The following is a 26260-nucleotide window of genomic DNA, read 5'->3' as shown; positions in this document are numbered from 1 at the left end:
AAAAAAAAAAAAAACCGGACCCTTTTTTTTAATGATGTTTACTTTGAATTTATATTAGTTCACACAAACACTCCATCCATGCTTTTGTTCCGGCCCTCCGGTCCAGTTTAAGAACCCATTGTGGCCCTCGAGTCAAAAAGTTTGCCCACCCCTGCTCTAGACCATGGGGCCTTTCACAGCCTGCCTTTCAAATCCAACTGAACTCAATTCAATTCAGCAAACAGCCAATAGTGCCTTCCATGTGCTGGGCCAAGCCAGAGGTATGAAATCAAACGTTCTCAGCTCACAGGAGAGACAGATGAGTAAACATGTGATTGATGCAGTGCTATGGGCTTAGTATAACTACTGGGGGGTCTTAGAGACTTAGCCAGTTAGCGGTAACTCCTGCAGGGAGTTAATGCAGAGCCAGGGCTACAGTTGAAATCTCCAGCTCAGGTCCAGGGCTCTTTAAACAATTTTTAAAATATGTTTTTATTAACTTCAGAGAGAGGAAGGGAGAAGGAAGAGAGAGAGATAGAAGCATCAATGATGAGAGAGAATCATTGATTGGCTGCCTCCTGCACACCCCCTAATGGGGATCAAGCCCATAACCCAGGCATGTGTCCTGACCAGGAATTGAACTGTGACCTCCTAGTTCATGGGTCGAGGCTCAACCATTGAGCCACACCAGCCAGGCAGGGCTCTTTACGTTACTCAAGGCAGTCTGGCCAAAATGACCTCAGTCTTGCTTGCCCAATAGAATGAAACAAAACAAAGAAAAAGAAAAGATCCAAGATGATCCATGATTAAAATACAAATTAAGTATTAAAATGTAAAACCCATAAAAGTTACTACAGAGACACTAAATCACAGTGAAATAAGATCATTTAAATACCACATTTATAAGCTGGAAACACAGGGAGCTGGACCACATTCAAGCACAGCCTCGATGAAAGCCTGTGACTCATCTACTGTGGCCAAGTAACACACATAGATAACAAGTTACTTGCAAATGCTAATAGTACTAGTTGGCCAGGGGCAAAAATGGGTACCTGTGCCTTTTTATTCTGATGCCTATGAAAAACCAGAAGAAAATTATTTTTTAAAAGATCACGAAAGATGCAAATGCTGAGGTCTTACATTTATTTTAAAGAACCAAGAAACTAAAATTGAGGAGACATTAAGTGATTTATAAGAGCATTGCAAAAGGAGATTTGGGAAGGTGTCATCTCAAAACTAAGGCAGAGAACATCAGAGGAAAAGGAGATCATAAGAGACCATCTAGTATATTCTGTTCTCAGGACACAGCATGGCCTTCAGTCCAAGAGAGATACGGTCTATGTTTGTGGGACCATGTTTTTAAACTGCAGACTGTGATCAGGTCAAGAAAGCAATTTAGTGGGTCATGACAGTCAATTTCTTTTTAAATGGAAGGTAATAGAATCCAACAGAAAATGCCAGTTGTATCAGAGGGAAGGAGGGAGCAGGGACTGGGTAGAGGTGGGCAAAGTGGGGGGAGAGGGAATGGGGACATCTGGAAGAGAGTCAAAAAAATAAAGTTAAAAAGTAAGCACTGAGTTTTATGTATAATTGTGTGTGCACGTGTTTAGGAGCTCATGATGTAATAAACATTTCATATGATGAAGTGTAGTCAGGTTTGAAACACGCTTTTCTGACACTTTCATGCTAAACACGCTCAGCTATGAACAGTGACCTTTCTCCTCATTCTTGGCGTCTGTGCTAAAATTAAACAGAGGATGGGGCGGGGAAAGTAAGTACTGAAAGAAGGAAACAAATTAGCGGAATGTAAATGAGTGAACTGCTAACAAGGGGCTAGAGACCAAACAGATGAGATAAATGAGCTCTGGGCTTTTTTCTAAAGACTCCTGCTCTATATGACAAGTAAAGATGACCCGGCTGTCCCCCTTCCTCATTGGAGCACCGGATACACAGTAGCTGCTCAATAATTACTTGTCCAATGACCCTCTAGAACAGTGGTTCTCAACCTTCTGGCCCTTTAAATACAGTTCCTCATGTTGTGACCCAACCATGAAATTATTTTCGTTGCTGCTTCATAACTGTAATGTTGCTACTGTTATGAATCGTAATATAAATATCTGATATGCAGGATGGTCTTAGGCGACCCCGGTGAAAGGGTCGTTCGACCAAAAAGGGGTCGCGACCCACAGGTTGAGAACTGCTGCTCTAGAAGCACCTGCATTCTCTCTATGATAACAGTTATCAAGCAATGTGATCGTTGCTTTTTAAATAACGTCGGCCTCCTCCACTGAAGCTCCTTGACGGCTGGGCTAATGTTCGGTCCACAGCTGCATCCTCACCCCCATGACACTGTTCAAGACATGTTGGCTGGATTGAACTCAAGGGCACCAAGTGGCAATAAAGATCGAGCTCTCATACCCATCTGATGCTTGAAAACCTGTTTAGAGAACAAGAGCTCAGAACTTAGGCTTCCAGAGAGCAGATCGCTTGGAATCTCTTCTGTGTCTTGGCCCAGAGGTCAGGTTGACTCCAAGAGCTTGTATCATCCTTTTATGGAATAAGAGCCTCTTGAGATCTCCTGGCTCCTGGGGACGCGTGGAAGATGTTTTTTCCTAGTCTGGACAGCTTGAAGGCAGCAACCACTTTGAACCCGTAGCTGCTGAGCTATGTCAGAGGCCCCGTCCACGTGGCTAACTGGAGCAGGCAGGGTGCTCGGGAGGCCCGAGGCAGAGGGCTGGCTTTGGAGAAGCGATCAATTGACCAAGTAAATCAACAATAAACCAAGGCTGGTGCTTCCCCACAAGAAGCCCAGGCAGAGGGGAAATGGGACATGTCTTGGACGCAGTCATTTGTCTTCCTCACTCCTCTGCGGCTCTCTCATACTTCCATGCCTAGGAGTCCACACCCAGCTCCTAATAGTGCCGCTGTTTGTGGCACATCAGTAAGGGTGCCCTGAGCATGAGTATGTAAGGCAGACAGTATTCCTTGGAAAGCCATATGGTGCTATCAGTGAGGCGGGAAAGATGCCCCACACTAAAATATCAGTTCAAATTCAAAGGAGAGCCGACTAGTCACTAGTTACTCTTCTTCTCAGGCAAACACCCCAGTCACTATTACCAATGGAAAGTCCTCTTTATCAAGGGCACTTATTGAAGGCAGGGATATATGTCATCTCCCTGCAGCAATGTTAAATCGATGGCTGTACCATTCCTGTGCCCTGTTCCTCATACACAGTCAAACCTCACGTCTCTGTGGATGAGAAAGGCAAGGAACAGAATAACTCTGTCTGCAGAGTTCACTGGATACCAGGAATCCAGAACACTTGTTTCAGCCTCCACCCCCCACCCAGACTCTATCCCAGTCTCCAGCACATGCAGAGGAATAGAAATCATCCTCGATTATTAACCTGAGCAGAATGTAACCAAGAGGGCAAGTTCGCCTGGGGCCAGAGGAGCAAGAGGAGGGCTGCATATTCATGTACTCCAAGGTCAAGCAGGAGCAAAGTTTAGAATTTTTTTAAAAAAACACTGTCTATGTCTAGATACTTAGTTTGAATCTCAATTCTAACTCCGGTATAAATCTCTCCCTGCCTCAGAGTCCTGAAACATCATATGTAAAAGATAAAAATATATATCTACAATGTTTAGCAGGATCTGGTAACTTAATGGACCAGCAAACTACACAAATTATCACTAGGATTGCAGTGTTGCAAAATGGATCGGCAGAGGATTTGGAGTCTGAGGGCCTCCAGGATGCTGGCTCAGGGGCCTTGTCAGCTGTGAGGTTTTGGGAGAGTTTCCTAACCTTTCTGAGCTTTCATTGTCTCATACACAAAATGGGGATCATGCAATCACTTCATGGGGTTACTCTAAAGATTGACTGAGAATCTGCAGGAAAAATGCCTGGTGCAGACCAGATGTCCTGCCCACCCCAAGAGGAGACGTGCCCCCAGTAAAGAGCTGCCCTGACGCCACCTCAGGCAAGCAGATGAATCTCTCAAAGGTCACTGATGCTCAACGTGCAAAATGCCAACCTGTGCCCCCTCGTTCCTTTCCGCCTCCCACATTCCCTACGATGGTGTGTGGCCGACCAGCTTTCCTGTTATCCAAGTGAGAAACCCTGCAGTCCTCATTGACTCCCAACAGTACATCCAGTAAATCCTTCATCAGGTTCTATTGAGCCTACTTTTAAAATACTAGTCACTCCATTTGTTTCTCTCCATCTGCTCACTAGCAACTTGCCCGTAGATAACATGTCTCCAGCCTCACCTGCCCGCCCAGCCTTCCCGCTTCGATCCACTCTCAAGCTGCAATTATATAGTCCCCTCTCTGAAGTACAAATCAGATAGTGCCTCTCCCCTGCTTAAACCCTTCTTGGGCTCCCCCACGTAACATCCAAGTCCCTTAGCGTGGATTCCAGGTCCTACATGATCTACCTCATGCGTGGCTCATTCCCTAGCCCTGTGGTCGGCAAACCGTGGCTCGCGAGCTACATGCGGCTCTTTGGCCCCTTGAGTGTGGCTCTTTCACAAAATACCACGTGCGGGCAGTGCGATTGAAACTTTGTGGCCCATGCGCAGAAGTCGGTATTTTGTGGAAGAGCCACACTCAAGGGGCCAAAGAGCCACATGTGGCTCGAGAGCCACGGTTTGCCGAGCCGCAGTTTGCCGACCACTGCCCTAGCCCCATTTCTCCCAGGCCCCTTCTGGTTCTGTGTGCTCCAGCCACACTGATGCGCACACAGTTCTTCAAATGAATCATGCTCTCTCTCCGCAGGGATTTCACACATGCTCCCCCCTCTGCTTAGAATACTCCTTGTCCCTTCGCTTCTCCATGCTAACTCATTCTCAAACTTTATTTTTCAGCTTAGCAGTCATTTCTTCCAAGAAGCCCTCCCAACACTTGAATACTGGGTTAGAGGCCCCTCCCACTGTAGGCAAATGTCTCCCCAGTAGAATGGGAGTCTCTTGAAGACAAAACCCCTTTTTGTCATTGCAATACCCCAAGTGCCTCAGACTGTGACTGCCACGAAAACAGGCACTCAAATATTTGTTTGTAGGATAGATGCATAGATGCCAGCTAACAACAGGTGTTGCCCTGTGGTGCAATCTCTGGGTGCAGGCAGCAGTGGCACTGAGCTGCCCACCGCGGACACCAGAAGGTTTCCTTCCAGCAAAGGCAGCACCTACCTAGGATGGCCACCACCTCGTCGTCCTGGATCACCTCCAGGGAGCCGGAGACCACGAAGCAGAGGCTGTCGACGCTCTCTCCTGCGTGGTAGATGAGGTCCCCCGGGGCGCAGTGCACCGTCTGGAACTCCATGGCCAGTGCCCGCAGGCAGCCGTCGCTGGCCAGCCGGAAAGCAGGGTGCTCCTTGAACACCTTGCGGTTCAGGTGCACACAGATGTCAGCTCTCATGTCCTTGGGACAGATCTGCAGGACCTGGCCGGGCACAGGAAGAAACAGTGTCAGGGCCCGCCTCGCTGTGGCCTCCAGCCCACTGCCCCTCGACACCTGGGGGCAGAAGCAACCCCCACCGGGCTAGACTGCACTCGAGGTGCTGGCAGACAAAGAGAGCCACAGTCCCAACCTCGTGGTGCTTACTTTCTTTGGGAGGCAGTGGTCCCCCAAATCTGTGTTAAATGCTCAAACGAGGCTTCCCAAGAGTAGAAGGGCTGGAAGAATGGGGGACTCTTTAGGTAGCTGGGGAAGGCCTCTCCGAGGAGGTGACATTGAAGCTGACACCTTCGTAATGTATCAGAGGGAGCCATGTGAAAGAAGAACATTCCAGAAGAATAACAAAGGCTGTGAGGAGACCTGAGCAATAGCCCATGTGAATGAGGGGCAAGGGGTAGGAGATGAGGTTTCGGGAGGATGCCAAGCAGAAGAGCATGTAGAGCCATGAGGTATGAAAACCCTTTGATTTATTCTGTGTGATGGGGACACATTGGAGGACTTTGAGCAGGGAAGTGACAGGACCTGACCTATATTTTAGAGGATCATTGCAGCTACAGAGGGGAGTTTGAGGGTCCTGGCTTTGGAAAGCAAGAATGGAGCCAAGGAATTGAGTTGAGGCAGGTTAGCTAGATTGAGGTACTCGCCTCTTCCCTCCCCATCTGTATGGTAACCACCACCAAGACAGTTCTGGAAAATGCCAAATAAGGATAAAATCTCCCTCTCCCATGGGAAGGTGGTGCCTGGCCCTCTCTGCCTCCACTCTGCCCAGATCCACACCCTTATGAGTTCCTCCTAGCCAGCCCCAAATATAAGCCTAGCCCCTGAGACCCTTTGGGGAGACTCATTCCCTGAGTGTGTACTTTTGCTTTAATAAAACCTCTGTGCTTTACCGAATCTTTCTGTCTCATTCTCGAATTCTTTCTTGCATGGAGACAAGAACCTTAAACATCATTACATAAAAGGGTACGGTCTTTTTTTTTGTTTGTTTTATTCATTTCAAACGGGCCGGATCCGGCCCGCAGGCCGTAGTTTGCCCATGGCTGGCCTAGCCCCTGAGACCCTTTGGGGAGACTCATTCCTGAGTGTGTACTTTCGCTTTAATAAAACCTCTGTGCTTTACCGAATCTTTCTGTCTCATTCTCGAATTCTTTCTTGCATGGAGACAAGAACCTGAACACTGCCACAGGGTTGAGGCCTCCTGTGGCCTCCCTGTGAGTCTCTGACATCAAAGTTAGGTCCCTCCTGCAGGTGTCCAGGTGAGGCCTAGGGGACTTGGACTGGAATGCTGGCAGTGGAGCCAGTGATAGGGATCATGTTCAGAACTGACATGATCTGCAGATGCACGGAATATGGGTGTGATTTAAAGAGAGATATAAAGTAATATTTACTAAGCACTTACCATATGCCAGGCATTGCTAAGTATTTTAGAGTGGTTCATTCATTTCATACTTATTTATAGAGCATCTGATTATATGCCAGGAATCATTCTAGGCTCTGAGAATGTAGCAGAGAACAAAATAGACAAAAATCCCTGCCCTTGTGTAACTTAACATCTAATGGGAGGAGACAAATAATAAGCAAAATAAGTAAAATTTAGCAGTAAGTGTGGAAGAGAATAGGAAAGAAGGAAGGGAAGGTCAAGGGAATGTGATTTTACATTTTTGAGTATTCTATGCATTCGCTAGTTGAATCCTCACATGACCCTAGGAGGTAAATACTATGATTGTACCACTTGTCCAAAGTGGCACAGCCAGGAAGTGGCAGAGCTGGGATCTCAAACTATATAGTCAGACTCCTAGTTTATATGCTAACCACTCCCTATACAATGTGGCTGCTCAACACAAATGGGCTTGCGATTTGGTTCTCAGTGTTTAGGAAACCGAGGCAACGTGGGAACTATAAGAGGCTCTGGGTCTCATCTTTTAAGGAATGAAAATTTCTCAGCCTTTTCCAGGGGGAGAAATATTTTCTCAGACAAAATATTTGCAAGAAGCCATTGCATAGCCCCTTCCATATTAAGGAACACAATAGCCCCAAGTGGACTTGTTCAGAGAAATTAGAAGTGTTCCTGAAATAATCCTAGCACACAATCAACCATGCCCAATGAGGACATTTCTCCCTCATCCCTGCCTCTCTGCCTTAGCACAGGCCATTTGCCTCAGCGTCTGTGCTCACCGTGGAATTTTAAAGTCCCTCAGCCGCCTTCAAACCCCAGCTCCAATCTCGACAGCTTTGCTCCTACCCCACCCCGTGCAGGTGCCCCTAAGCTCTGCATGGAGGCGTGGCCGTGAAAAAAGGGCAAGCAGTTGAAATGCCACCTCACTTTCCTCTCCAAGTGGCTTAGCTGCTCTACACTTCGGCATCTCCTGTGAAATGCACTCTGCTACCACTGACTGGTGAGGAATAAATGGAATTACACCCACCAGCACACTTCCCTGGGGAAGTGCCTGGCCCTAGGAAGGGCCTGGAGGAATGCCAGTCCCCTCCCTCTGCGTGCCTCTGCGTTCTTGCTCTGGGGTTGCAGGTTGCTAAGGCGGTCAGGATGGTCTCCGGGAGAGAGGATGGAGGACTGGCCGAGACAGAGGAAAATTCAGACTGCCAGTGCTTGGGAGTGCTTGCTAATACTTTCCTCTTTAGAGCTCATTAAAACAAGACTTCTGGAGAAATGTGGATTTAATTTGGATCCTCCTCTCTCCAAACAGAACACAAGGGAGTGTAGAAAGCTCACGTGTCATGTCAAAACTGTGCTCGGTGGTTCGAAACCAAGATTTACTCTTTAAAGTTCACCTTTAAATATTTGGTTTCCTCTGGGCTGGACTTTGCTGGCAGAGGCTGCTAGTGACGAGGCCTTGGCATGGTGACAATGTTTTATTCGTGGGCACCGCTCCCGGAGCCACTGGGAAGCATGTGTGAGGAGCAGAGGGACCCTGGGGTGGAGGGATTGCGGACTGTCACAGCCACCAGGCATCTCCATCAGCCTTCTGTTGGCGCCACACTGGGCGGGGTAGGGGACCCTGAATGCCTGTCTCTGAGGGAGAGTGCCAGCTCGAGGCCCTGAAATGGGCCACCTTCCCTTCCACTTGGTTCTGAGGAGAGACCATCCCTGCTGGTCCTTGAGCCTTGAAGGCCACAGGAGAGAGGTCACCATGGCAGCTCCTGGAGCGCCCCCCCCCGACCCCCACCCCCAGATTGGGAGGACAGCAGCGAGGCTGGGAGAATAGGCTTTCAGGCAGGCAGATCTGGATCCAATTCCTGCTTTAACACTTAGTAGTCATGTGCACTTGAAGCAACACTTAGCGTTTCCTCCAGACTCCGTTTTGGAACTCGAGCACAGAAGCCTCCCGGGCTCGTGAGCCGGCACATGCGGGGCTGGGCGCACGTGGGCTCTGATTTCGGATATTCTCAGGGCAGCAGAGCAGCGGGGCAGCCTGAGGGGGGCTTTGAAAGTCCAGAAGGTCAGAGTTCAAAGGGCTTTAGAGGTAGGCCTTAGTACTAAGCCATCTACTTTCCAGGTGTCACAGACTCCGAAGGACAAGTGACACGCTCAAGGTCACCAGCCAATTACTAGTAAACTGAATGAGCCCAGCACTACCACCCTCCCACCACACACACACACACACACACCTTGGCTCCCCTGCCCATCACTGACCATTCTGACCTAGCATGGAGGAGAGGGGACTGCTGGAGAGGCATGGGACATGGGACTGCAGTGGCCGGCTGGCAAGCACAGCCATCCCAGGTCAGGCTAGGCTCTGTGGGGAGTTGCCTCAGCATCCCTTCTTCTATGGCAGTGGTTCTCAACCTTCTGGCCCTTTAAATACAGTTCCTCATGTTGTGACCCAACCATAAAATTATTTTCGTTGCTACTTCATAACTGTAATGTTGCTACTGTTACGAATCTTAATGTAAATATCTGATATGCAGGATGGTCTTAGGCGACCCCTGTGAAAGGGTCGTTTGACCGCCAAAGGGGTCGCGACCCACAGGTTGAGAACCGTTGTTCTATGGGATGAGAACCTGGGGCAGATCCCTAAGTCCTGGGTGGCGGAGGAAGGGGGAAGGCTGTCAGTGCTGTCTCCATGGGCAGCCACCCAGCTCTGCCTGCAGTGTGGGTGGGGAAGGGGTTTCTTCCCACGACCAGCTTTGCAAAGGCATCCTGGCCCCATGGGAAAAGGAGCCCCAGGGCTGAGAGATCAATGTTCCTTTCTGCTCCATCAGCTCCCAGGCACCCCCAGGACCCGCAGCCTTGCTGAGAGAGCAGAGCAGCAGCAACAGGCACCGCTGGGCCCGGGGACTGGCAGAGCCAGGGACTAAGTCCTGCCTGTCTGAGAAATGAGGGCAACTCTGTGCTTGTCCTTCTTCCCTCTACCACATGTTTTATTTATATTTTTTTTAAAAAATGATAGTAGGAAAAGCACAAAATTTGAAGTCAGACAAACTGGGTTCAAATCCTGGCTTTGCCGCTCTACTCTGTGACCACGGGGAGTTAATGAAATTAATTGGGCCTCCGTGTCCTTATCGTTTTCAAACAGAAATAACAGCAGGGTCCTTGTGAGCCTGCGTGAAGCATGAATACAGAGCCCGGCGTGGAGACGGGCAGCAAGTACTTATGCTCAGTGTACGTTCAACTCACGGAAGCTGGTGCTGTGGTGTCGCTGTGACGTCACTGTTGTTATCATGGCAGAAGTTCAACAGAACTAAAGTACCGATCCTTTTAAGTTGGGATCCGTTAGGTTTAGTTCAAGTTTTCCTTTTAAACAGCCAGCTCTCAACCGACTGTTCTAAGGGAGGGAGCCCAGGAGCTCAGGCAGCGGTCCAAAGCCAGCTGAATTTGGCTTTGAATGTGTCCTAAGGCATTTTTGCAATGGTGTTATCTTTCTGTTTTCCTCATTCTAACAAGGAGAGGAATCAGTAATCCCCCAAGTACTTACAAATTGACGATAAAAGAAGTGCAGTTGAAAAGACTGAGAAGCAGAGGGAAACGGGCCTAGGATTACACTTTTGCTTATAGAAAATACACAAAGGAGATAACTCTTAAGTGAATAATAAAGCCCATTGCATCTTTTCTCTATTCTCTCCAATATTCTGTTCTCTATTCTTCACTTTATTGAAATGCATCTAGAATAATGCAACTCTCAGGAAACAAGAGGGATTTGTGGTCATTTCCACTTTCTAGATGGGAAAACGGATGTCTAGGGAGGTGCCTAACCAATGCCTTGCCCAAGTCAGCCGATGGTTAAGGCACCAGCCCTCGCTCAGTGTTTCCCAGACCTGACTGATAAATAGAATCATCTGGGCACTTGTTAAAAATGCAGATTTCTAGTCTCTCCCTACCCCCCACCCCCAACCCAAGTTCTCATTCCATAGATCTGGGGTAGAGGCTGGGACTCTGCTCTGAATGACCACATCACAGGATTCCTATCAAGGCCAAGACTAGAGTGAAGCCACAGTCTTGGGCACAAAACTGAAGGGGATGCTAAAAAGTCAGCAATTGAGAAAAATCATAGTTTAATGCAATGTTTTAAAAAATCATACAAAAATCCATGGTGAACAAAATACCAGAAGTTTGAATACACACAGGATCAGTAGCAGTGCTGTGCCATCCTAGCCTGAGGCAAAAGGACAATCAGTAATGCTGATGACTGCGCCCTGCGTGGCCCCGATTCTTATCATTATATGAGTGTGGGAAATTCTACCCTGGACAGTTAGACTTCCATTTCCATCAAAATCTCTGGAGGTAGGATCTGGACACCCAAAGCCACCCAGGTGAATTTGAGGCACAGCCAGTTTGAGAACCACTGTCCTAGGAGAGCCCCAGGTCTCCCCGGGAAGGCTGGCAGACAAGGGGCTTATCTGAGCTCGTCGCCCTCCTCACCTTCTCTGTGTCAATGCCTCTGGACATGGACCAAGTGGACACGATATAATCCATGACTCGCTCACTCAATCCCTTTGGCACCTGGTAGAGCTTCAGGAAGTCCCGAACGCTGTTGAGCATCTCATGGTACCTGTTGGTGTTGGCGTACATCTGTTGGAAAATGGTCGTCACATTCCCGAAGATGGTGGCATAAAGAAGTGCTAGAGGCAAGAGGAGGAGGAGAAACGACACATGAGTGGTCCCTGAACCAGGGCCCAAGAATGCCCGCCTTGCCCAGAGCCGGCCAATGGCCAGAACTGCCCTCCCTAGGACAGGCCGTCCTGACTTCCCAGGAGAACCTCACCCTGAGAGCCTCTGGGAGTGGAGTCTCCTACCACCAGACCAGTAGGACAAGGGCAGGGTGGTGGGTGCTGACATGACCAGGGCCAGGGCTAGGATACAGAGAGTGATGGGCGCAGTGGGACTACTTCATTACTAGAGCCACATAGAGTTTGAGCCATGCCTGAGGCCACCAATAAAATGTGTTTCCATGTACGCCGTACCAGCCCACATCCAACCCTATCAGCAAGTAATCTTTATGAAACCCTGCCATGTGCCAAGCACGGTGCTACCTGCCTGGACAAGAGGGTGAATGAGACACTCAGTCTCTCTTGGCCCTCACACAGCACACAGTGTAGCGGAGGGACAGACCTGGAATGCATAATCACAAATAAGTAATTAAGAGCAAGTCTGCCGAGAGCGATGAAGGATGTACTATCTTTGCATTTCCTGTTCAGGTGCATGTTAGTACCACAATCCACTTCACTGTCATGTGACTCCTGGGGTGGGGGGTGTTATGGCGAGAATAAAATCAGGTCCCCTCTGAGATGTAACAAGAACATACTCTGTGCTCCTCTGCTCCCCCAGGTTAGTGTCATGAAGGAGGACCATTATGTCATCACAAAACCCCACCTTCTACTTCTAGCTCCCAGTTGCCCTTGAATGCTGACCTCAGGTGTCAGCACTTCCAGGAAACCTCCCCACGAGGGTGACCATGACTTCCAGGCATGTCTATAGAGCTCATATTACACATGCTTCCTTGTTGACAAAGCATGAGTTGCTTGAAGACTGGACACATTTGTTTCTTGTCACTGTATCCCCAGGAGCTAACACTATACCAGCACCCAATAAATATTTATCAAATTTGTGAATTTCACACACAGTTTTGCTCTGGGTTTTTTAAAATGAGTTATTGATAAACAATAAACTGCACATGTTTAAAGGACACAATTTGATGTTATGTGTGTACACCCATAAAACCATCACCACAATCAAGATAGTGAACATCTCTATCGCCCCAAAGAAGTTTTGTCTTGTCCCTTTATAATCCCTCCATCCCTCCCGCTTCTCCCTACTCTCAACACTTTCCCATTCCCAAGCAACCGCTGATGTTCTCTGTCACCATAGATTAGGTTGCATTTTCCATGATTTTATATAAATGGAATCATACAGTATGTACTCTTTAAAAGCATCTTTATTAAGATAGAATTCATATACTATAAATACATCCATTAAAGAATACAATTCAATGGATTTTAGCATATTGACTGAGTTGTACAACCATCACTGCATCTAAGTTTAGAATATTTTCATTCCCCCCCGCCAAAGAAACCCTGTACCCATTACCAGTCATTCCCTGTCCATCCACCCCACTCTCATCCCCAAGGCAACCACTTCCCATCTCTATAGATTTGTCTATTCTGGAACATTTCATATAAATTAAATTATACAATATGTGGCCTTCAGTGGCTAGCTTCTTTCATTTATCAATGTTTTCAAGGCCTATCCTCTTATTGTTGAATAATATTCCATGTATGGATATACCACTTTTCACTTATCCATTCATTAGTTCATGGGCATTTGGGTCATTTCCACTTCCTGGTTATTATAAATAATGCTGTTATAAACACTCATGTACAAGTTTTTGCATGAATATGTTTTTATTTCTCTTGGGTATATACCTAGGAATGGAGTTGCTGGGTTATATGGGAACTCTATGTTTAACATTTTGAGGAATTACCAAATGGTTTTCCAAAGTGGTGTATCATTTTACATTCTCACCAAAGGTGTATAAGGGTTCCCAATGTCTCCCAAAACCTAACACTTGTTATTCTCTGTTTGTTTTTTTAATTATAATTGCCATCTTAATGAGTGTGATCTCTATCTCACTGTAGTTTTGATTTGCATTTCCCTGATAGTTAATGAAGTTCATTAAACACCTATGCATGTGCTTATTGGCCATTCATATATCTTCTTGGGAGAAATGTTCACTAATCTACCTAATTAGTAAATGCAACCTAATCTACTTTTGGGTTGTATCAACAATAGTTCATTCCTCTTTTTAAGAAATGAAAAAATTATGTTGAAATAATTATAAACTCCCAGAAAGCTGTAAAGATAGCACAGAGAGATTCTGTACAACTCTCACCCCATCTCCCCATCGGTTATATCTCAAATAACAAGAGTACAATATTAAAACCAGAAGATTTGCATTGCTATCAAGTATGTGTATAATCCTGTGGCATTTTATCATGTGTGTAGATTCACGTAACCAGCACCACATCTTACACCACAAGTTCCAAATACAGGACTGTTCTATGGTCACAGAGATCTCCCTTGTGCTACTCACACTCCCCCAAGAAACCACGAATCTCTTCTTTTTTATAATTATGTCATTTCAAGAAGGTTCTATAAATGGAATCATATAGTATGCGATCTTTTGAGACTGGCTTTTTCCACTTAGAAATATCCTTGAAATCCATCTATCTTGTTGCACATATCAATAGTTCATTCCTTTTTTTGTTGATGAATTCTCTCCCATGGTATGGTACAGTACATCATTTCTTTTAAACAATCCTACTCAGGCTTAGGAGGCAGACTAAGAAGGAAGGAAAGAGAGAGAAAGGCATGGATCTAGAGGCCAGGGAAGGAAACCTTCAGTTAGTCGGCCTGGCAGGGCTGGATACGGTGCCTGAAAAACTGAGGCCACAGATCCACCTGAAGGGAACTGTAAAGGAGGATCAGAAAGTGCTGCCAGGGAGCGGGGTTCACCTGACTGACCAAAAGGAGGCGGATGAAAAGCAGCAGTCGAAGCCTGAATAGTGCAGACGTCAGCTCTTTAAAGTTCCTAATACCTCATATACAACAAGGTGGCAACTCCTGCCCCCCCCCCCCCGGGGGACCTCACCAGTGGGCTCTGCACCAGCCTCTGGGGCTGGATGGCTGCCTGATCCCGTCAGTCTGACCTCAACTCAATAAGCCTGTATAGCAGCTCTGCCTCAGCACTGTCTTCTGGTCCAGCGGCCGCCAACCTTTCGGACCTCACAGACCACCGGTTGGCGACGACTATTCTGGTCCTCAATCGACCGGAGGTCACGCGTACAGCGTGGAGGTGCTTTGCTCAGGAAGGCTGCCAGAAAGGTAATGTAATCCGGAGCATAAAACAACAGTCACACCAAATCAATACAGAAAGAACAGAACCGGCGCAGGTCTGAGACTCTCGTGCTCTGGCCACAGGGAAGGCGGTGACGCCACATCCATCATTCCCGGCCTAGGGCTGCTCCCATCCCAGCCTGGAAGCTTAAGGGTCGTCAGGAGGGCCTTACTCAATTATTATCACTATTATGAAACTTTATTATTATTAAAAATAGAGTATTCTGCTCTAATTTTAGATGGAGCAGGTTGTGTTTTACATGTCTACATGTTATTTCTTGATATCTTATATATAAAGCATTATGCCCTTACATACTACTAACTGGGAGAGCAGACTCCGCATGGATATCTGAATGTGACGTGGGAGGGTGCAGCAACGTCACTGTCCTGACTGAACCTCAGTGCAGAGGCGCCTTGGATGACCCTCAACGTGGATGAGTTGGTCTTTCATTTTGGGAAAAGGAGCAAGAAGACCTCTCCCAACCCCAAGACAAAATGCTGATTTGGAAAAGAGGAGGCTTATTTCTGCGTGGTGGGTGTGGCTCAGTGGTTGAGCGTTGACTCATGAGCCAGGAGGTCATGGTTGGATTCCCAGTCAGGACACATGCCTGCGGTGTAGGCTCAATCCCCAGTAGGGGGCGTGCAGGAGGCAGCCAATTGATGATTTTCTCTCATTGATGATGTTTCTATCTCTCTCTCCCTCTCCCTTTCTGAAATAAAAATAAAAAACAAGAGGAGGCTTATTTCTGCACTTGAGTGGTTTACAATGAATGTTGTATCATATCAGCAGTTCTGGGTCTCATCCAAAGAAGAGTAAGGTAGTATCTCTGGCCCCTAATTAGAAATTGCTGTATGGAATTTTCTGTATGGGAAAAAGTTTGTCTCCCTTTTTAAAACTGGGTATTTATTTTTGCATACACAACACACACCCAGTTTAGAGTCAAATGCCCAAGACATTTAAAAATTCCGTATTCCCCTAGGCCCGTGGTCAGCAAACTGCGGCTCGCGAGCCACATGTGTCTCTTTGGCCCCTTGAGTGTGGCTCTTCCTAAGCCTTAGGAGTACCCTAATTAAGTTAATAACAATGTACCTACCTATATAGTTTAAGTTTAAAAAATTTGGCTCTCAAAAGAAATTTCAATCGTTGTACTGTTGATATTTGGCTCTGTTGACTAATGAGTTTGCCGAACACTGCCCTCGGCCATCTTTCTTTTCACCCAATTTTCTACTCCACAAAAGAACCCACTTCCATTGTCAGCTGATTGTTTTGCTATTGGTCTCTCTATTTTAATACCATGCTCAAACTGCTATATCCTGATATTTCAGTTGTAGGCATTATCCATTGACTTCTGAGAGTTGAACTCTTTTCCGCACCTCACCTTCAATCTCACTCATATACACACCTTTTCCCATTGCCCCACCCTCCCAATAGAATTCCATCATCACATTGGTTAGATAATTATCTATGTTTACATTATTATAAGTAGATGAATGCTATTCACAGCTAAGCCATTCACAGCTAAGTCATGTACTATACTGTGGTTACTTTTCCTTTTCTGCAATGTAGCTAATAATCATCTTTGTCTTTTCTTGCTTGGTCTACTTATGGCTAATGTGACTCCAAATTCTCCCACAGATAAATGCCTCTTCTTACTATATCAAAACACAGTAGTTAGTTTATTAATTAAAGAACTCTCTCCTGGAGACGTCTAAACTATTGCCTTCTCATCTGTGTGGATGTCTCTGACCCTGTATCCTGAGAAGTCCCTTCATTTAGTATTCAGGTTGGATCCCAACCCCCTCTTGTTTTACCCCTTTTTGCTGGTAGAAGACATCAGCTTTCAGAGAAAGGATATATGGGAGCATGATTTTTGAGACCTAATGTTTATTCTTACACTGAATTAACAGCTTGGCTAGGTGTGGCATTCAAGATTAGAAATCTTTTTTCCCCCCAGAATTTTGGATGCATTTTTCCATTGTGTTCCCTTGCTATTGAGAAGTCAAAAGCATTCAGATCTCCATCCTTCAAATTGAATCTGGGTTTTTTTTCTATCTAGAAATTCTTTTTTTCAGATAATGATCTAAAAATTCATAATAATGGACCTTTTGTTGTGTTCACTTTTTAATCCATTATGCTAGGCTTTCAATAAACCTTTCCAGTCTGGAAAGTTATGCCCTTCAAGGAAATGCTCTCTCTCTCTCTCCAGCAGATCAAAGTGGGTAACAAAGGTTAACCATAATAAGGACACTTTTTATTTCTAGTCATCTTTCTTTTATCACTTGGAATAACATTCTTCATGCTTTCTCTGAAGGCTAGGGAGAAGGGAAATTGAGAGACTGTTGTATGAACCCAGGATGGAGGGAAACCCTAGTCAGAAGCAACACAAGGGCAATGGAAAGGAAGTAGGTAGCTCAATCCCTAGGATCTTGGTGGAACAGAAAAGAGACTCAAGGAATGTGTTTAAGGCTATAGATCCTAAGCCCCTGGCTCTTCTTCGCTCCCACTTAGCCTGTTCTCTAGCTCCCCATTCTTCTGAGCTCCCAGTCTCTAGATGAGAAAGATGAGAGAAGGGACATCTACTCCAGGTTCCAGAAGCGGGGCGGGCACCTGTCTGCTACCACAGGGAGGTGATGAAGGGAAGAACCGGCCCTGTGTTAGCAGGGCATCCCTGGCATTCTAGAGACCAGCTTCTGCAAGGCCCTTAGAACCTCGCCAGCACACTTTTAATATATTTTTGTTGATTTCAGAAAGGAAGGGAGAGGAAGAGATAGAAACATCAATGATGAGAGAGAATCATTGATTGGCTGCCTCCTGCACGCCCCCTACGAGGGTGTTGAACCCGCAACCCAGGCATGTGCTCTTAACTGGAATCAAACCCGGGACCCTTCAGTCTGCAGGCCGACACTCTATCCACTGAGCCAAACCAGCTAGGGCTCGCCAGCACACTTTTAATAATCAGTGGGTTAGATAGACTTATGGCTCCTCGAGCAAGCTGACCATTATTCATAAAATTATTTCTGTTGGAAAATGCACTCCAACTTCTAATAAACAGCCTTGCAGAGCATAATTTATCCCTAAACTCGAGAAGGTTAATATATACACACATACATATACCTCTGCAAGTGTATTAAAGCTTAGAGATAAAGAAAGGATTAAAATCATATCTTTTGCCTTTTTGAAAAAATGAAAGAAAGTGTTGCCCTATGTTGGTAGTTTATGGATCTATCCAAGCCGACTTTTCTATGAAAAATTCCAGATGATATATTAAAATCAAATTTAAAGAAGACGCTACCACTAAACCTATGTTTGCTTCTATAGTCTTAATTCCGAGGAAAAGACCAGGAGGCCTTTGTTAGCCCCTCACCTGGAAATTCCATTCGGCAATGATGGGGGCATGCTGGTCATGGAAGATGGGTTGATATGGTTATAGCCACATTGGCTCTCTGACGTCTTTTTCCTCATTTTCACGCCAAATTACAGAAAAAGAAAAGACTGAAAAAGCGTGGGCTGAGCGAATACATAGGGAGAATAACTATTGATAAAAGAGACAAATCAGGAAGCAATATAATAAATGAAAAGGTAATTATTAGAAATGGAGGTAGGCTTTCAAAGTCATGGAGGCTTCATTACATAGACAGGATTGATTAAATCACTGGCCACTGGCGAATGAACTCAATCTCCAGCACCTGGGGGAGGGAAGCTGAAAGTCCCAACCCTCTGTGGTTCTCAACCTTCCTAATGCCGCGACCCTTTAATACAGTTCCTCATGTTGTGGTGAACCCCAACCATAAAATTACTTTCGTTGCTACTTCATAACTGTAATTTTGCTACTGTTATGAATCGTAATGTAAATATCTGATATGCAGGATGTATTTTCATTGTTCGTGACCCACAGCTTGAGAACCACTAAATCCCATGGTTGGCTCCACTGGCACCCAGCCCCCATCCTTAGGTGCAGGTCCAAAGGTCACCTCCTTGATGTAAAAAGAGACACTCTCATCACAGGATGAAATCTTGAGCTGTCCAGCTCCAGCCTGCTCAGGACATGAATCATCCCTTTGTTTAGCGTATCCACACTGTGTACACGCTGCATAGTACCTGTCTCAGTTACCAGATTGACTGTCGTGGCATTGCAGTGCTTGTAGTCAAATAGCCCTTATTTTACTTAATAATGTCCCCAAAGTGCAAGAATCGTGATGCTGGCAATTCAGATATGCCAACGAGAAGCTGTGAAGTGCTTCCTTTAAGTGAAAAGGTATGTGTGTATAGGGGAAAATAGAGTATACACTATGGAGGGTTTGGTACTATCCACGGTTTCAGGCATCCACTGGGAGTGTTATTTAAGGTGTTATTCCCCCTTAAGTAAGGGGGCAGGACTGACTCTACCTTGATGTACGGGAAGATTGACTTTCCTGTCAGCACTATGCCCTCATTCCTCCTCAAGCAGGACAGCTATTGCCCCGGGCACAGAAAGTGCCCCCTAAATCAAGGCATATAAAACGCATACATTCCCTGTTATATAACAAGCAAAGCCTGAAAACTTTCATTTCATATCCTGCTAAGAATAGCACAGAGTCCTATGCCACACTGAAACTCTGCTGTGTTGGTGAATGTCACTTAACAAGCAAAATTCTTACAGGGGAGACAGAAGGTTATTTTCAGGTACTTCTCATCTGTTGAATAAAGCATCAGCTCCCACTCCGTGCTAACCCGTCACCAGCGTCGTCTGTGCAGCCTCATTTCAACCAGGGCTTCAATAGCACCGCAGATAAAACGCATAGCAATTTCCACAGGCAATTACTTCCGCAAATGACTCCAGAAGGTCAGGTACAGGTTGAAAAGGTCTCCAAATAATTTGCTACTTTCACCTCTTTTGTGCTTGCTGAGTTCTTGATGGCAAAGAGACGACCCCTTAGTTCAGGTGAACCTGGCTAGAGGGAGGCTTGCTCGCGGGCTTATAAACCCAGGTCTTGCTTTCCTTCATAGGCTGAGAGCCCTAAGTTTTCTATTTCTCCAATGTGAGTCATCAAAGAGAACCTAATTAATAGAGCCATTTAAAATAACACATACTTTTTAAAGCCATTTAAACAAGTGTGTTAACGTTCACTAGGCACCTTTCCCAATAGTAATTGTGTCTACTCCTGAAGTTACAAGCTCTTGCAAATCTCGAACTTCCTTGCTCTTCTACATCTCACAACAAAACAAAACAAAAACAAAAAAGGAAAAGGAAAAGGAAAGCTTCAGAGGGCACTCCTGTCACCATGGTGAACCAGACTGGAACATCAGTGACAGCACTGAGTGCCTATTAAAGACATACCTCTTCCAGTAATAATAACAGGAAGAAATGAAAATCACTTTCTCTACTACTGGCAACTCTAATCGCAGCACCTGACCTCCACATCTGTTGGTTTTCCTTCTGTAACACCCATCAGTCTCTCCGTTTTCAAAGGCAGAACTGGAGATTTTAGTTGCTAAGTGACACTGTAGCTCCTAGTGCCTCTCTCCACATTGCCTCCAAAGTAATAATTATCCTCCAAAGTAATGCTCGATCCCCCAGCTTCCTGCTATACAGGATGCCAACAAATAGGCATAAATTGTCACACTAGACAGAGCTTTCCTTCCTTCAGGAGTCAGTGGTCCTAATCCTGACTCTGCTGTCTACTAGCTGTAAGGCAGAGGAGGCCCAGATATTTGTGTAACGAATGAATAAATTAATAATAACAATTGGTACAACTTTTATGATGTGCAAGTCATTCTTACAACCAATTTGCATACATGATTTATCTTAATGGTAGATACTATCATCTTCATTTTATTTATTTTTTATTTTTAAAAAGATTTTTATTGATTTCAGAGAGGAAGGAAGCGGGGGGGCGGGGAAATCTCAATGATGAGAATCATCTATCGGCTGCCTCCTACGTGTCCCACACTGGGGGACTGAGCCCGAAACCTGGGCATGTGCCCTGACTGCGAATCGAACGGTGACCTCCTGGTTCATAGGTCGATGCTCAACCACTGACTGAGCCATGCCAGCGGGGCTTATCTTCATTTTATTGATAAAGAATGTGAGTCAAGAATGTTTGTGACTTGGCCAAAGTCACACAGCTGGTAAGTGGCCGATGGAGGATTCACACCCAGGCAGGGTGGCTCAGGAATCCACTCCACCACTGCCACAGCACCAGATGCCTCATTGACTAACTCAAATCTCAGCAGCTCTATGAGGTAAGGACTATCATTACCCTTATTTGCAGATGGGCCACAGAGAGGTTAAGTATCTTGGCCAAGGTCACATAGCTGGTAAGTATAAAGCTGGATTCAAACCCAGGCAGTCCCACTACAAAGTCCATGCCCTTTACACAAGGGTTTCTCAGCCTCAGCACCACTGATACTTTGGGCAGCAAATTCTTTACTAAGGAAAGCTGTCTTTTTTTTTAATGTTAAGATTTTATTTACAAAGCTTCTTTGTTGTACAGAAGGTAGAAATGCTGTTACAATCTGAGTATAATAGACTGTTGACTCACCAGTCACGGCTGTCCACGCCAGAGCAAGTCTTACACAAAAACCTAACAGCACTTACAGTTTTGTTGGGGTGAAGTCCCAAAGCTTGATGGTGGATTTCCAAGAGGAACACAGAATGGCACTTTGCGTGGGTGGGCTCTGCTTCACAGCTACCTTTACAAAAACCAACAAAACCCAGCTACCAAATCCATATGAGCCATCCAACCAATACGAAACCGTTATTAATCATCTTCTCCTTTGTAATCTGGTTCTCTTTCTCTTTTCCCCTTTCCAGAACTTTCTTCCTCCTCTTCATCCTCATCCTCTTCATCAACTTCTCCATCATGTCCCAATTCTTCTTCCTCCCCACTGACTTCATCTCCATCATCAAACTCTTCCTCCTCACCATCCTCATCTTCATCTTCTCCTCCTTCATCCCCCTCTTCTTCGTCTACATCATCTACTTGGCATCTGAGTCAGGGGGTTCTCCATCTTCTCTCTTAGAGCCACCCAGGTCGGTCAGCTGGGGCAGGCGCTTGGAGACTCTCTTGGAAGTCATTCAGATTAGTAACCTCACAGTTAAACAGACCCAGGCTTTTCAATTATTCCAACTTTTTCAAAGGTCCCAAGGAGCTGATATTTCCACTGAAGTGTAGATGTGTGAGATTTAGACATTTTTCTGCTAACCTGTCCAGACCTCCAAAGATTCTGTTGTCACTGAGCTCAAGCCTTTTCCATTTACATAGTTTGCGGAGATTTGAAACTGAAATCAAGCCTACATTTATCAAACTTAGGAACTCTAAGTTCACAAATTTAGCTGTTAAGCCCTCAATTTTTCCATCCTTCGATTTGCAATTGTCCATCAGTTTGCAAACCAGTTCCTCAGCTCCAGGTCCATGGGTCCCCCTTCCGTCCTCTTCAAACTTAACTGTGGCAGCGAGGCCATCATAAGGGGCTGCCCAGCAAGGCCAGAGGCCTGGGGCACGGTCCCAGAAGGCCTCAGAGCCGAGTTACTCACTGGAGCAAGAGAAACCAAGGAGAAAAGGAGCTGGAACATGGTTCTGGTTTCACTATCCCCCCTCCCCGCCTCCCTCCCCCCGTGCACCCAGCACTGCGCTTACAGGTGAGGAGGCTTGGGCAGTAGCTGTCTTGTGAACTGCAGGATGTTTAGCAGAATCCCTGGCCTCTACTCACTGATGCCTGTAGCACCTTCCAGTAGTAACAATGAAAAATGTCTCCAGACATTGCCATATGTCCCTTGTGGGCAAATCCACCCACAACTGAGGACTATTGCTCTACACTTTGCTGCCTTTCCTCGAGTAAGTAATCCTGCCAATGGAGGGAGTCCAACAAGAAACAGAACTACGTGGGGTCTAATTCCTTCTGACCTCCAACAAAGGACGATGATTATGAATTATAATTATGGAATCAGAAAGAAAAATTGAGGTGCTGATATTATACCAGATCTATGCATGATGATAAAAACTTGGCCTTTCTCATCTTCTAAGAGACAGAAAGACAATTTCCAGCATAATAGTAATGCCCATACTTGGCTTTTGGACTTCTCATAAGCCCAGACATCTGTTTTCAACCAAAATTTTGACCAGGGAGGAAATAATTCTCTTTCATTGTCCCACACCCAGAGTCTCTGCTGCCTCCTTCCTACTGAATCGGACATAGCAAAGCAGTCAGAGCTTAGGTCATACTGACTGAAGGGTTGAACACCAACCCCGCTAGCTACTTGCTGTGTGACTTTTGGTAAATCACTGGATCTCTCTGAGCTCCATTTTCCTCATCTGTCAAATGGGATAATACCATCTGCCTTACAGTAAGATTTTGGTGAAGATTAAATGCAATGACATATAGAAGTGCTCCATACAGTCCATGGTCAATACATATCAGTTGTTGCTATGTTATTATTATTCAAGATCCAACCCAAAATGTAACTCTTCCAGAATTCCCCTGAAAATGATCACATCTGACTTCCCCACTGTGCTCCCCAGTATAATGCATGTGAAATTAACAATGTTCCCATGGGCCCTACCTAGCTGGGACCACCATGACCAGGATTCTCAACCAGGGGCTATGTTAGAATCACCAAGAAAGCTGTTTAAAATTTACATTTTCCTAGGTTTAGTTACACCCAGGGGTGAAGTGGGGTGAGAAGAAGGTGAGCAAGTAGACTTTAAAAAACTTCCCATGATTCTTACAGGCACCATTTCCTCATCCCCATCTGTGAGCCTCTAAATTAGTCTGCAAGTAATCACTGGATGCCTGGTTTTGTAAAAGTCTGGTTATGTTCAACTATTTTTAAAATGTTTAAGGAAAAGATAGTGATCTCTTTGAGAAACTAATTATAAAACAACAGACTTCACCAGGAAGTACTTAATTGGTACTGGTGTTAAAAAATAAAAGAGGGGGAATAGTTAATTAAAGAAATTAGCAACTAAGTTGATGTATAATCTTTTTCCCAATTGAGAAGAAATAATCATAGGCTAGATTCACTTTTTTTAAAAAGTAGATTTGCATTTTTTAGAAAGTGGGAAAATATTGCAGCCTTTTTCCCCCTCTTTTTTCCCTTGAAAGAGGAAAAATTAACCATAGATAGAGAAAAAGGTAATTTGAGGCCTTGAAATTATCAAGGTTATTATTTTTCACGAAGAGAGATGGCTAAGGAGGGCTGGCCAAGTGTCAGGAGGAAGGAACGGGATCTTCATCAGGGGTCTGAAGAGCCAAGTGTTGAGGGTCTGACACCTAGGACAGGCAAAGAGCCCTCGGCCTCCTGCCCTTGAATCACTAGGGCTGTGAAGGTACAGAGAAAAATAAAAATTGAGCTAAGCAGCGTCAGATATGTTGAATTTAGGAAGGGAAACAAAACAACATTCAACTTGTACTTAGCCATTTGATAACATATTTTATATACCTTGATAGATTTGTCCATAAAATAGCGATCAGAAGTAATGGATTCTACTCTTCTGTTGATGGTGTTGCACCTAATAGAAAAGGCCTGGGTGGTGAACTTCTCCAGGTTTCTGAGTCAGTTTCACCACAGCACCACCACTGAGCTCTCAAGGACTGTAAGAACAGTGCTTAGCAACACGTAATCAGCCCTGAGAGAGGCAGAAGAAACAACTCCAGAGAATTCTGCTGGAGGAGCAAAGCCAAGGCCAGAAGGAAGCACATGAGAAAATGTTCTGGACATGGAAATAGACAAAGGGGCAGAAGGCATGGACGAGAACAACAAGGGCCAGAAGACAGGTGAGGCTATTGAGCTACAACGTAAGTATATGGAAACGAAGTCTGCATCTAACTGACCCCATTTGGGGGACTAAGCAAAGAAAGGCCTCCTTCATGAGAAGATGCTAGAACTTAGTCTCGAATTGTTCTGGTCAATGAGGGAGAGGGGGTAAATGGAAAATTCCAGGCACAAGAATAGCATGGCCAAGATGGGAAGGTTGAGAGAACAGATATTATTGGAGGAACTGAAGTCTCTCAGCAAAGCTAGTGCCTAGAATGCAAGGATGGTGGTGGGGGTGATCCTAGACAGGAGGTTGGAGTGTGACAAAACCCACATCATGAAGGGAGTCCTTGGTTTTATCCTGAAGGCAGTGGAGCTCCTAATCTACACCTGGTATCTCTGCCCTTGAACTTAGCATGGACATGACAACTTCAAGCAGCATCCCAAGATTTGGATGCTGCTCTGCTCACAAGTTCCAGGGGAGGGATGAGAGCAGCCCTCCAACTGGGTGCTCATCCTAACAGCTGGTTAACTACCCATCTCGGAGTTTATGAGTGACCTACTGGTATCACCATACCTTCCAAACTACTCATTTGGTTTGCCAAGTCAGGGTATCAATATACATTATAGAATTAACTTGTTGTTTGCTAATTCTGATAGAAAATGTTGTTTAGTAGAAGTTTTCAAATTGCCATCCTGAAGCTTTGGAAATATTTTCCAACTTTATTGAGCACACTGGGAGGAGTTTCAGAAAGATGTGTTCACTGAGTGAGGTCTACAAGTTCAACAATTGTTAGTAAACAGAAGACCAGAAGCACGTCCTCACCCTCCCTCAGACATCGCTCCTCTCAGTCAGACACAAGGGCAGAGCCTGGTTCCACCACGGCCTCCACTTCTCTTCTAACACACAGACTTCAACTCCACTCACACAGGCTCTTCAGAGCCAATGACCCTCTGGATGCCTCCCTGAATCTGAAAGAGGGGACGTCGAGAACCTGAGCAGTGACAGGCTTGGCCCTAGTAAGGTTGCTATGGCAATGCCAATATGAGGAGGAAAAGGAAGTTTTGAAGCCCGAGCTTATAGAAAGAGCACATAAATAACCTGAATAACCTGTATTCTGCCCTGAGAGGCATGATGAAAGCTCGGTGCTGCTCCTCAGTGGGGCTCACGGGGCGCTCCCATGGGAGAAGGCAGCGAGGGCAGTCTCTGCAGGGGAGGAGTATTTTATCACTGACGTAATTTACAATGGCCAGCTTCTGGTGTTAATAGAGACAGTGCAACTCTCCCTCGATATTTTAATCTTTTTGAATGCCCTACAGCCAGTCCACTAGTGTGGACCATTCCCGCCCCAATCTCACTCTTGGGATGGCCCCACTCCTTCCTGGTCTCTGGTTACAACAGGTGGGCTGGGGTGTCACAATGATAAAACAGGATTTTCTGAGCCCCATTTGGTACTTGGTTGTTTAAACAGCAGCAGGATACTTTCTGCTGCTTAGAAACTGTAGATCACGTGCCCTCTTTGGAAGGAAAAGCTGTCAACTATTTAATCTGAAGTTGAATGGGCTTTCAGCTTCAATTTAAGGGACAAACTTGATCTCTTCATTCATTCATTTGTTTCACAAACATTTTACCCAGCATCTCCCTTGTGATAAGCATGGCACTAGCACTCAGCTACCATGGCCAATAAGACCTGGTCCCACATGACTAGATAAGTGAGAGATTGGTCAGGGAGCAATCTAGA

At 45.6% G+C, this 26260-nt stretch overlaps 1 protein-coding gene and 1 pseudogene across 1 annotated transcript in view; both read right to left on the bottom strand.

Moving 5' to 3' along the window:
• The window catches only part of KCNH1 (potassium channel, voltage gated eag related subfamily H, member 1), a 261433-nt gene that overhangs the window by 66963 nt on the left and 168210 nt on the right, over nucleotides 1-26260 (bottom strand). Inside the window, exons 9-10 of the mRNA XM_005866243.2 lie at nucleotides 11311-11510; nucleotides 5168-5420 (exon numbers count right to left, since the gene is read on the bottom strand). Coding sequence (XP_005866305.1) covers nucleotides 5168-5420; nucleotides 11311-11510 — 453 coding nt within the window. The remainder of the gene's footprint in view (nucleotides 1-5167; nucleotides 5421-11310; nucleotides 11511-26260) is intronic.
• Nucleotides 21501-22143, bottom strand: LOC102253991 (annotated as a pseudogene).

This window comes from Myotis brandtii, unplaced genomic scaffold, assembly GCF_000412655.1.
Source record: "Myotis brandtii unplaced genomic scaffold, ASM41265v1 scaffold2254, whole genome shotgun sequence".
Classification (NCBI taxonomy): Eukaryota; Metazoa; Chordata; class Mammalia; order Chiroptera; family Vespertilionidae; genus Myotis; species Myotis brandtii.
The sequence above is the reverse complement of the archived record's forward strand: the minus strand, read 5'-3'. Positions and strand labels throughout refer to the sequence as shown.